Raw genomic sequence first — 13,241 nt, forward strand, 5'->3', positions numbered from 1 at the left:
ATGAAAAAATTTTAACTACATCCTTTGTATGAACATAGGAAATAAGTTTTAATATATATTTTATTTTCTAATTTTAAAAAAGTCAATGCTTTTCATCTTAAGCAGCAAGAATGATCCACAAATCAACATGAAGTCACTTTTATAGAAGCTATGTTAATTCTATGGGAAATACTTTGGGAGAAAAGCTCAAGAACCTTATTTCAAATATAGAACAGAGCCCTGTAGGGTTTTCCAATGTTTAAAAAAATAAAACGGCCTGTGACCACACATGGTACAGAAATATCTTCTAAGTCCTTACTTTGGGTTAGCTTTATAGCTATGAACATTCATGCCAACTTGAAAAAAATTATGGCACTATTATAACAAGAAAAAATGAAAAACCACCAAATGCCTAATCTTATAGAAGTACCTGGGCAAACCTGTAAACATAAACAAGTACTCTACAGTGACAAATAACAAGTCTGCTAACTATATATTTTAAAAACAATATGATTCTATAAAATTTAACAGATGGACTATATCAATAAATGGAAATCTATAATAATAAAAGCATAATATGCTAATTAGACCAGATGTCCTTCCAGACGTCCTTCCTTCTGGACAAAGCCACATCAGCGGGGGCTGCGGCAGAAATGGCAGAGGCCCCCCGGCTGGTGGCGGCAGTGGCAGGCGGCAATGGCGGGCAGGGGCCAGGGCCACGACCCTTGCATGAATTTCATGCATCGGGCCTCTAGTGTATATATAAAATACTATTAAATGAAAAAAAGCAAAATTAAAAATAGAGTAATTACAACCATGTACAAGTAAATATATTACAATAATGAAACTGAAGTGAATTTAAATTTATAGAGACATAAATAGATTCAAATATTCATTAAGGTTGTTTCTTTGTTACTTAGGATTATAATAAAATAAAAAACAGACTACTGTTTTAGATGAAACTATAATCTCAAACAACAAATACTATATTATATGTAAAGTCCTAAAACATATTTTATAAACCACAACTTCAATATTTCAAGTTATTCCATGGAAGACATTTACTGGTCTTCATTTACAGAACTTTCTGGCAATGTGTATAGTTATAACTGCTCTTCTTTAACATAAAAAGAAAAAAATTTCAGAGCATTGTTCAAATAAGAAAACCAAGCAGCATGCTCACAAAACCTGTCTACTAAATCTGTTTTGCTTTGGAAAAAAGCTACCTACAGAAGTTTTAAAAAAGTTACTCTATATACATATTTTATATAACAGTTATGCTATAAATATTTTAAATAATGCTTTTACATAATTCTGTATTTCAATATATATCTTATGATTTAATTGCAAGTTATGCAAACAGCCTTTCAGAGTTATTATTGAAAATTATTCTCTATGTGATTTAGAAAATGATTAGTTTCTTGGATAAAACATAGCATATTTAGAAGTCCGAAAGCCAAGTAAATCCCTTATCTCATTTCGGAATTTTGACAGATCTTGGCGCAGTTCATTTAGATTTTCCACAGTTGCCTGATCTGTGCTTTGCATCTTCTGTCTCATGGAAGTCAAGTAACGATGCACCAAGCAGCACATCACTTTTTGGTAGTTTTCATCTCTCTTTTGTTTCAAAGTTCTCCATTCCTTCAAAACAAAGCAATAATATGATACTAACAACGGGCATAAACAATATTTAAAAGAGTGGATTTTTGAAAAGTATTCACAGATACAAACAGTAATCTTCTAATGCTTTATTAGACTATACTTTTGCCACTCTGTTATAAAATAACATTTAACATTTGTTTAAAACAAATATAGCCTGCAAATTTGTTTTATTCATTCACCTGTGTGCTTATTTTGATTCAAAAATAGTCATAGGAGTCCTCAGTTTATAGGAGGAATTTGCCAACTATTACCTACACACAGGTCAAATTGACCCACTTCCTGGTTTTAATGGCTTGTTGGCTAAGAATGGGTTTACAGATGAACATTTGTTACTAGGTTGATGATAGGAAACAGCAATTTCTTTTTTTAATGATTTTTTTAGAAAGAGAGGAAGGGGGAGGGAGGGCCGGAGGGAGACAAAGGGAGAGAGAGAAAGAGAAAGAGAGAGAGAGAGACAGACAGACAGACAGACAGACATCAACTAGTTCCATTTATTGATGCATTCACTGGTTGATTCTTGTATGTGCTTTGACTGGGGATGGAACTCGCAACCTTGGTGTATCAGGATGATACTCTAACCAACAGAGCTACCCGGCAAGGCTGGGAACAGTAATTCTGAACCCCAATTAAACAAAATGTTATCCTCCCCAAATGGAATTCTATTCTTTTTATTAATAGATCTGTATTAACAAAAATTTAATAATTTTAATAATTACTCAATTATTGTTACATTTTTATTTCATCAATAAAAATTTAGTGGAAATTTATGTTCTTTCTTATTCTATTAGTACTCACATAAATCTTTGATTTTGTCTCAGCCTGTAAAGTCTAAATTATTTACTATCTGGCCCCTTACAGAAAAAAATTTGCCAACTTCTGATTTATAGCAACATGTATTAAATTATTCATGTATTGAATAACTTCCAAGAAGAACCAGAAAAAATATGAGATATCAGTATCTAAGCTCACAGAATAGGGATAATGAATATTTTCTGCATGTTTTAAAACTGAGATGAGATTTCATGAAAAAATTCCAGCTCTATCTCTCATTCTCAAAAATACTTACTGAGTCCTTACTTTATGTTATATCTATGCTGTGCATTAGAGATACAGGAGTAAAAAAAATCGGGACAGTCCCAGGCCTTAAGAAGCCTGCATATTTATGCCTGAGGAAACATTTGAGGTTAGGAATTATTAAAACTTCTATGTTGCAATTCTAGTCTCTTACCTTTAAACTGTTTTGCCGTTTAACCCTGCCTTTTGATGTATGAGAGCAAATCCATTTACTGAGGCTACTAATCATGTAGCAGATGGTCTTTGGTGAAGGAATGATGTTGAAAGGTGGAGGTAATGTACACTTGTCATCAAAGTAACTAAGCCACAACTTTGCGCGGGCAAACTTCCATTCTTTGTCTTCGTGATTCTGTAAAAGGCAAATGAAAAAGCCGAATAGAATATGAACATGCACATGGGGAGTGGCAGAGAAAAAGATATCGTTTTAAACTGCCCATGTTTCTACATCTTGTAGGTAAAAATTTGATTCACGATGTGCTGTTATTATACGTTACTTGCATTAAAAATCTAATTTTAAAATTAAACTAATTCTTAATTCTTATAATATTTGGATGCCTTATCTACTGCATACATTGGGTATGATGTGAAGAGAATATAGAGTTTTTATAAGAATAGACACTTACTGCTATCAACTGAAAGCTGTTGTGCAGCATTGCCACCAGAAGCTTGGTGAGCACAATCACAACCACCACGTTGTACGTGCCAACAATGACAGCTCCCACAAAGGACTGCAGTTCTTCTCCGTAGCTAAATCTTGTGACAAAGATTGCCACATGTGCTAAGGAGAAAATATACCAGAACAAAGCAAAGCAAGTGCCAATGAACCTGTAAAGACGATTACATTTTTGTTTAAAAGAAAATTAAATCATTAGCAAAAATGAAGAATTCATTTATATCAACATTATGTAAAGAAAACATTGATAATCCAAGAATAATACTTTATAAAATAAATGAGGTGAACCCAACAGTACAGATATGCCTTACTTTAAACAAAGAAGTAGACTCAAAAGGAAGAGAAATGATTCCTCTTTCATCTCTTATTGCCTTTCTGTCCATTCTTAACATACCAACGTCTATGATCCTGTTAATGCCTAATCAGATTCTGTCACTCTTCTGCTCAAAAATATCAAATGGCTATCTCAATAGCCCAAAACCCTTACAAGGGCCAACAAGGTCCTACATGATCCCATTATCTTTCTGACCTCATCTCCTATAGCTGTCACTCGGATTCACCCCACCCAAACTGGCCTCCTGACTTTTCCTTGAATTTGCAGCCATACATCCAACGCAGGGCATTTGCCTTTACCATTCCCTCTCTCTGCTGATGCTCTTCCTCCAGACCCCTCCTTCGCTGCTTGATCTTTCACCAGCTTTACATATTTATCTGAATGTCATCTCTGTGGGCCTTCCCTAATATCCTATCTAAAACTGTACCCTCACACATACATCCCCTGGCCCAAGCTTTGTCTTGTTAGCCCTTATCACCATGTAATACATCATATATTTTATTTCTTATTGTCTGTATCACCTCATAAGAATATAAGCTCCATGAGGTGGTCCTGCTTAATGACTCTTTATTCACTCAGCACTTAGAATGGTGTTTGGTATGCAGAAGGGTTGGATGAACATTTATTATTTATCTAATCTTATTCCCTAAATAAGATGACATGAACGTAACTGAAGAAGAGTTGGTACGTAAAACACAACGAATATGCAATTCCACACCTCTTCTCCATTATTTTATATAAGAATGAGGGAGTGATATTTTGTATAAGTACCGCACGCTAACCGATTGCGCCACTGGAGCTCCAAGGGAGTGATATTTTGTCTGCCTCACAACTGGTTGTTCAATTCCTTATTGAGCATAATTAAAGTATGTATGTATTATGATAACAGTAAATTAGAGAAAAAAATTGTTCATAAAGCTCTAATAATTGTCCATTCTAATAATTCCTAACAAGCTAAAAATGTGAGACTGTTTTGGTTGTAACAGTGAGTGAGAAGCAGAGCTGCTGAACATCTTACGCTATATACAACCCACGAAGAGCTGCCCTGCTCCCAAGCCAGTAGTGCATGAAATGCCAAGAGCTCCTCCACTCACACAGCCTACAGGGGGTAGCCAATGGCATAATCTGGGCCTGCTAATTAAAGAGTCTATATGTAAAGATAACTATCAAGTGATACATTAAAAATAAGTATTTCTTATTAAAAAGGAATCTCTTAAAGAAGATTTGAAGTTCTATTTCTGTCAGTACTAATTCCTACACAACATATTAGAAAGAGAGAAATATATCTACTAAAAACTGTAAAAGACACTCACGAATGGAAAGTGTCGTTGCTCTGCTGCTCACAGAAGATGCCTACACAGTCCTTCTGCTCTTTTGGAGTATAGCCTTTATCATACAGTTGTGTCAATCCAATTGTGAAAGAAAACAAAACAAGAAGGAACATCCCAAGAAATTTTCCAAAATCTTGAAGCATCTGTCCCATTGAAATCTGTGGAATATATATCGTTTTTTACTAAAGTTATCAGGGAAATAAAATATTAAATATTAATGACCAGGCAATACAAGGAAGACAAATATATGAGCCACAAACTACTCCTTTTGTTGCATCTGGTTGAGATGGGTTACACTTTTAAGACATCAAAATTCCAGCTGCTTAACAGAAAGCCATTCCAATCATAGCACGCCCGCAGAGGATTTTGTTGCTATGAAAGAAAAGGTAGAAACATGGAGTTCTAAGAAAGAGCCTAATTCATGAGGAGTAAAAGGAAAAGTTCTTGCTCAAATCTAAAGGTAAATAAATGCTTATATTTAAAGCTTCTTTAAGTTTATGAACATACTAGAGGCCCGGTGCACAAAAATTTGTGCACTCGGGGGGCGGGGGGGAGTGGTCCCTCAGCCCAGCCTGTGCTCTCTTGCAAACTGGGACACCTCGGGGGATGCCCACCTGCTGGGGGTTGGGCCTAAGCTGGCAGTCAGACATCCCTCTGGCAGCCCAGGAGCCCTCGGGGGATGTCCACTTGCCAGCGAGAAGCAGGCCTAGCTGCAGTCGGACATCCTTAGTGCTGCTGAGGAGGCGGGAGAGGCTCCCACCACCACCGCTGTACTGGAAGCCATCAGCCTGGCTTGTGGCTGAGCAGAGCTACTCCCATGTGAGAGCACCCTGACCACCAGAGGGCAGCTCCTGCATTGAGCATCTGCCCCGTAGTGGTCAGTGTGTGTCATAGTGACCAGTCATTCCCAGTCTTTCTGCTGTTAGGGTCAGTTTGCATATTACCCTTTTACCATGTTTGTCTATTATTAGATAGGATATAATTGAAACTTTGTTGCCTTGAGCGGAGCCCACAGCCAGCCAGAGCAGGCAGGAAGCTTGGCTTCCTCCATCACAGGGACAACCAAGCCTCCTGCTTGCTCCAGCTCCATGGCTGCCGGCTGCCATCTTGGTTGGGTTAATTTGCATATAGTCGCTCTGATTGGCTGGTGGGCATGGCTTGTGAGTGTAGCAGAGGTACAGTCAATTTGCATGTTTCTCTTTTATTAGATAAGATAATCAATACAACAAAGTATTTTATTTAATTTTTGTAACCAATTCCCCAAGGACAGCATTTCCTCCTCCAGGACTAATCTCTTTTTTGTTGAGATAATTTATTTTCTTTCATTTTGGGTCCATTATAAGAAAATACTATGTGTGTATGCCAAATGAGAGGGTCTAGTATTAATATGAGCATCTTTTGTAATGTAGACATGTATAGTGCATCTGGGAGCTCTATCCAAGCCTAACATCATTCTTTAATACTTCTTCAAAATCTGGGAAATTAATACTTCTCATAAATTCTTTGTGTTTAAATTGGTATACAAATTTGGAGAATAATTTCACATTACCTTAACTGACTCAGCAATTCTCTTCCTACAAATTTAGTTAATAGTTAGAAAGTACAGAAATATGCATGTATATACAAGGATTCTCATTGCAGCATTGTTAGGGGCAGCAAAAAAGTGAGAAATTCCTAACTGTTAAACAACGCTGGTTAAACAGAATGTACACGTATGTGCTGGCATAGAAAGGTGTTCATAAAATATTAAGTAAAAAAAGCATGGCCTAGAATACTACAACTCCCATTTCTATTTTTAAAGAATGTATCAGATATACATTTTTTTAAATATATTTTATTGATTTCTTACAGAGAGGAAGGGAGAGAGTCAGAAACATAGATGAAATTGAAACATCGATCAGCTGCCTCCTGCACACCCCCCACTGGGGATGTGCCCGCAACCAAGGTACATGCCCTTGACCGGAATCGAACCTGGGACCTTTCAGTCCGCAGGCCGACACTCTATCCACTGAGCCAAACCAGTCAGGGCCAGATATACATTTTTGGATAGGTGTGGTTTCATATGCACAGGAAGCCTCTGGAAGCTTACACAGGGACTCTTAATGCTTACCTACAGGAGAGAGGGCTAGAGGTTGGAAGGCAGAGTTTCTCACTTTGAATTTTCCTTACTATATGCATTTTTTACTTTTAAAGTACAAAAAATAGTATTTAACAATAATCATTCCTCAAATTTAACCAGGTCAAATTTATATAATTAAATCCAGCTTCAAATAAAATGTCTAATTGCCTCAAGCCTGCCAAGATAACATAAGCCACTTAGCAACAATACAAAATGATAAGAGCAGGAAAGTGGCCAAACCCTCCTAAGCCCACTATAGTGGGCTAATTAAGGATAAGAAGTATGCTAAATGTTTTAGGCACACCACAAGTTAGTAATGCAGGCTCTGCAGTTGTGAGAGGTCTAATATATCTGACTTGCACATGAGACTAGCTCATGTGGCACTTTTCAAAATCTTACACTTACCTCACTTGCCTCCCCTTGCAAAATTCTGACAAAAATAACCCAGGGAATTTTTAGAATGAGAAAGCTCAAAATGTGTGGGCCACCTTGGAAAAGAAATCATTTATGAGACCATGAGTGTGCAGAATAAAGCTGTACCATGTTAGTAGAGAACTTAGTAAATTATGACAGCAAGAATACAGTAACTGCTTTAAGTAACTACAGAAATATTTCCTTTGAAAAAAATTTAGATGCTGTAAACTTACAAATACGTTTTTCCAAGAGTGAGCATATATGATGTTATAGTTTTAATTTTAAAAATTTAGTCCCAAAGTAGTTTTAAAGAGCAATTCAATTTTACATCAATACAAGCAATCAACACTAATAAAAGACAAAGATGCTAATTGACCATACCTTCGCTATGCCCAAGCCACGCCCACCAGCCAATCAGAGCAACTATATGCAAATTAACCCAACCAAGATGGCAGCCGGCAGCCACAGAGCTAGAGCAAGCAGGAGGCTTGGTTGCCCCGGCGATGGAGGAAGCCAAGCTTCCTGCCTGCTATGGCCGGCTGTAGCCTCCACAAAAGGCAACTAAGTTTCAATTATAGAAGCTAAATAAATACCAGATACCTGCTTCCAGCCTGCCTCCACTAGGAGCTTGGGTGGCTGGGGGCTGTGGCCAGCCTGCAAACAGGCATAAGCCACTCACCCAGGCTGAACAGGCACCCCAGCAGGACCCTCCTCACTGAAGAAAGTGTGGCCAACCTGAAAACGGCCCTCAGCCCCTCATCCAGGCTGGCCAGGCACTCCAGCAGGGACCCCCACCCTGAAGGGGGTGTGGCCAGTCTAAAAATGGCCCTCAGCCCCTCACCCAGGCTGGCCAGGCACCCCAGCGGGACCCACACCCTGATCCGGGACACCCTTCAGGGCAAGCCAGCTGGCCCCCACCCATGCACCAGGCCTCTATCTTATATAATAAAAGGGTAATATGCAAATTGACCCTAACAGCAGAGCAACTGGGAATCACTGATCATTATGACACACACTGACCACCAGGGGGCAGACGCTCAATGCAGGAGCTGCCCCTGGTGGTCAGTGCGCTCCCACAGGGGGAACTCTGCTCAGCCACAAGGCAGGCTGATGGCTGCCAGTACAGCGGTGGTTGTGGGAGCCTCTCCCGCCTCCTTAGCAGCGCTAAGGATGTCTGACTGCAGCTAGGCCTGCTCCCCACTGGCAAGTGGACATCCCCCGAGGGCTCCTGGGCTGCCAGAGGGATGTCTGACTGCCAGCTTAGGCCCAATCCCCCGAGAAGCGGGCCTAAGCCAGCAGGTGGTTATTCTCCGAGGGGTCCCAGACTGCGAGAGGGCACAGGCCGGGTTGAGGAACCCTCCTGAGTGCACAAATTTTTTTGCGCCGGGCTTCTAGTCTATAATAATTTAAGTGTAATATGCTAATTAGACTGGACTTCCGGATGACCTTCTGGATGAAGTTGGGGCTGCGAGGGCTGAGCCCCTTTCACGACTTTTGTGCATTGGGCCTCTGTATTTAATAAGAAAACTATAAACTTCTTGACTTGATCTTTATTTTTTATTAAATATTTATTGTTGAAAATATTACATATGTCCCCTTTTTACCCCATTGACTCCTTCTAGCCCACCCCACCACAGGCCTTCACCACACTATTGTCTGTGCCCAGGGGTTATGCATACAAGTTCTTTGGTTGATCTCTTCCCACCCACCCACTTCTCTTTAAAATCATGGTATTAGTTCTTACATAATATGGCCAACCAAAAGCAACCACAGTGGAAATCATGGAGGTGACATCAGCTTAAAGAGCACATTAAGCATTCATGCCAAAGGCAAACACTGACAACAGTACTTTTATGTTAGTCTGAGAAAGAATGTTTACTAATTCTAAACTTATTAGCAGTTTTACTTGAGAAATATAAAAATTAAGACTAAGTGAGGAAGATCTCAACATGGTGGCCAGCAGGACAGCAATGAGGGAGAGAATGTGAGTAAGTAAAGGAGTGCAAGGGGAGTGTGTGGACATGTGTGGTGTCTGTGTGGCTGAGTGAGGGGCAGTGAGATCTTTCAGGAGTCTCAGAAGCTGGTAGATCAGGCTCTCCTGTATAGGAACCCCTGCTACCAGCACAGGCATTCCCAGGCTGGGCGCGGCTCTGGGGTGGAGACCATGCCATCTTAAAGGGAGCAGCGGAGGCTAGGAGGGCAGCCACACCAACATCCAGACTGGCCTTTGACACCACCCCGAACCTGTGCAGTGAGCTGCCCACTAGCCATAACGCACAAGGGATTCCCACTATGCTCCCGCAGTGGCATGCTATCTCACCATGGGCTCCCAGATGCATGTAGTGAGTGCATGCCAGTGGGACTTAATGTTCTGCTCCACCCGGCCCTTGGACAGCGCACAGTGAGTGCACACCAGAGAGATCTTGCATACCATCCCACCATGGGCACCAGGGCCATGCAGTGAATTTCATGCCAGAGGGCTCTGAGACTTCACAGGGAGTCATACATCAGAGGAACTGTGAACATGCCCCCACTGACCCTGAACCTCTGAAGTGGATACCTGAGGGACCAGATCCATGGGGAAAAAGAGGACTCACCAGAAAAGGAACTAAATGAAATGGAGGCAAGTAATTTATCAGATAAAGAATTCAGAATAATGGTTTTAAAGATGCTCAAACATCTGACTGAGAGTTACAAGCAGCTCAATGAGAATCACCAACATGGATAATAATCAACTGGAAATGAAGAATGACATAGCTGCAATAAAGAACACCTTGAAAGGTTTCAACAGTAGACTAGAAGAAGCCAAGGGCTGAATCAGAGAGTTAGAAGATAAGGCAGAAAAAAAGGTACCCAATCTGAACAACAATTGGGGAAAATAATTAAAAAGCAGAAGGAGAGTTTACGGGAGCTTTGGGACAACATGAAATTATAATAATATAAGTGTAATATGCTAATTAGACCAGAAGACCTTTCAGACAACCTTCTGGACTAAGCCGTGGTGCCACGGGGGCCAAGGCAGAGACAGCAGTCACAGCAGCAGGGTCTGAGGCAGAGGCAGCCGCGGCGGCAGCAGGAGCCAAGCCTTGTGCACAAATTTTGTGCATTGGGCCTCTAGTATCCACATAATAGGGTGCCAGAAGGAGAAGAAGCTGAACAAGGAAAAGAAAACCTGTTTGAAGAAATAATAACAGAAAACTTCCCTGGCATGGGGAAGAAAAAAAGCCACACAAGTCCAGGAAGCACAAAGAGTCCCAAACAAGATGAACCCAGAAAGACCCACACCAAGACACATCCTAATTAAAATGGCAAATGTTAGGAAGGAAGATGGTGGCTGGCAGGACGACAGTGAGACAGTGTGAGTGAGAGAGCAAAAGGGGAGTGCATGGACATGTGGTGTGTGTGTGTGTGTGTGTGCGCGCGCGCGCACAAGTGAAGGACAGTTAGATCCTGCAGGACTTTTGGGGGTTGGTGGATCAGGCTCTCCTAGACAGAGAGCCACTGCTACCAATGAAATCACTCCTAGGGCAGCCGGCTCTGACAGAAACCATGCCATCTTTAAGGGGAGAACTGCTGTGACTAGGAGCCTAACCTCACCACCCAGACTGGCCTCAGACACTACCCTGGACCCTACAGCCACTCTGGCCAAAGACCTGCTACCTCAGCTGCAGGCCGATGGACAATGGGACTCCAGCCTCCCTGGACGTGGACTTCTGTGGGTCTAGGAGTGCACCGCCCTCCCACCATCCTACTGCATCAGTCCTGACCATCCTGTGTCCCACCAGTTAATCTCAAACTGCACTTCCCAGCCACCAAACCCGCAGCATTGGCCCCAGCCGTGCACATCCTGCAGGTGAGCCTCTGACTGCACCCAGCCCACCAAGCCCATGGCATCCTCCTGGGCCCTACACATCCTGTAGGCAAGCCTCTGACTGCACTCTCCCCCTGCCAAGCCTCCAGCATCACCGTGGTCCCACCAGCGAGCCTCTGACTGAGCTCCCCACCTGCCAAGCCTATAGTGTGAGCACCAGGCCCCATGCTTCCTGCTGGCGAGCCTTGGACTGCACTCCTTGCCTACCAAGCACGCTGCATCACCCAGGGCCCCAGGTGTTCCACATGTGAGCTTCGGACTGTGCCTCTTGCCCACCAAGCCTGTGGCATTGGCCCTGGGCCGCACGTGTGTCTGTTCCTAGAACCATCAGTGAGAGCAAAAATTGGAAAACAAAGAAACAAACCCCAAAGGCAAGAAAGAGAGGAGTCGGTGCCCCCCCCCCCCCGGAACTAAATGAAACAGAGGCATGCAATATGTCAGAAAAATAATTCAGAATAAGGGTTATAAAGTTCCTAAACTGGCTGGATGAGAAAAATCAACAATTTATGTAAGAATCAAGAGGAAATAAAAGTGATATAGCTACAATATAAATCACTATGGAATGTTTCAACAGTAGACTAGAAGAGGCAGAGGATCAAAATAGTGAATTAGCAGACAGGGCAGAAAACATATATAATCTGAACAATTGGAGTAAAAAATTAGAAAGCAGAAGGAGAGCCTAAGGGAGCTTTGGGACAACATGAAATGAAGGACGTAAATAGACACTTTTCGAAAGAGGACATACAGAAGGCTGAGAGACATATGAAAACATGCTCTCAAAGTCACTAAATATCCAAGAGATGCAAATGAAAACAACAATGAGGTACCATCTCACACCTGTCAGAATGGCTATCATCAACAAATCAACAAATGACAAGTGTGGTAAAGATGCAGAGAAAAAGGAACCCTCTTGCATTACTGGTGGGAATGCAGATTAGTGTAGTCACTGTGGAAAACAGTATGGTGTTTCCTCAAAAAATTAAAAATGGAAAAAAAAAAACCCAAGATGGTGGCATAGGTAAACACCGGAGATTGCTGCCTCGCACAGCCACTTCAAAAATACAACTAAAAGACGGAACAGATATCATCCAGAACCACAGGAAGGCTGGCTGAGTGGAAATTCTACAACTAGAAGGAAAGAGAAAAGCATACCGAGACTCAGAGAAGGAGCGGTGCAGAAGTAAAATACAGAGGTACAGAGGCGCATGCGGAGAGGGTTGGCAGCTGAGGACATGGTTGTCTTTTTCAATTGGGAGGGAGTCTCAAGCTCTGAGCTCCAGTTCCAGGCAAGTATTTGGGGACCCAGACTCATACAGGAGAAACTGGTTTGTCTGGCATTGGTCAGAACACGAGGGCAACTTTCTCTTGGGGGTGCTTACAGCGATTGCTGGGGCCCCTAGAAGCAGGGCCTCTGAGGGCAGGACTAAGAGCAACCATAACTGCTCACTCCGCCCTGTTGATCCCCTGGGATCCCGCCCCACCCAAGCCACGAGGTTTTTGCATATGAAAGGCCTGGCCCTTTGCAATCTGATAATTACATAACTAACTGCAACTGACCCAACGCCCCAGGGCAACTTGCATTGTGTCACCGCTGGCTCCTGCTGGATAGCCTCAGGCAGAGACTAGATTAGCACCTCCTTAGAGATCCAGGAGCCAGTGTGCCCGGTGGTCGGAGTGGGACCATCCAGATTGCAGCTCCTCAGATTCATAAAGGACACACTCAGGGGGCAGACTCAGTGAGCACCAAAGCCCCACTGAAGCAAGTCTTGCCCTGGAGGGGTGTC

General features: G+C 42.1%; 1 protein-coding gene across 1 annotated transcript in view; it reads right to left on the minus strand.

Moving 5' to 3' along the window:
- Positions 1-1,262: 1,262 nt before the first annotated feature.
- The window catches only part of TRPC1 (transient receptor potential cation channel subfamily C member 1), a 190,229-nt gene continuing 178,250 nt past the window's right edge, over positions 1,263-13,241 (minus strand). The window contains exons 8-11 of the mRNA XM_081086149.1: positions 5,036-5,211; positions 3,339-3,540; positions 2,870-3,064; positions 1,263-1,620 (exon numbers count right to left, since the gene is read on the minus strand). Of these exons, the coding sequence (XP_080942275.1) occupies positions 1,393-1,620; positions 2,870-3,064; positions 3,339-3,540; positions 5,036-5,211 (801 nt within the window). The 3' untranslated portion in view covers positions 1,263-1,392. The remainder of the gene's footprint in view (positions 1,621-2,869; positions 3,065-3,338; positions 3,541-5,035; positions 5,212-13,241) is intronic.

This window comes from Myotis nattereri (assembly GCF_964212035.1).
Source record: "Myotis nattereri genome assembly, chromosome: 3".
In the NCBI taxonomy this organism is placed as follows: Eukaryota; Metazoa; Chordata; class Mammalia; order Chiroptera; family Vespertilionidae; genus Myotis; species Myotis nattereri.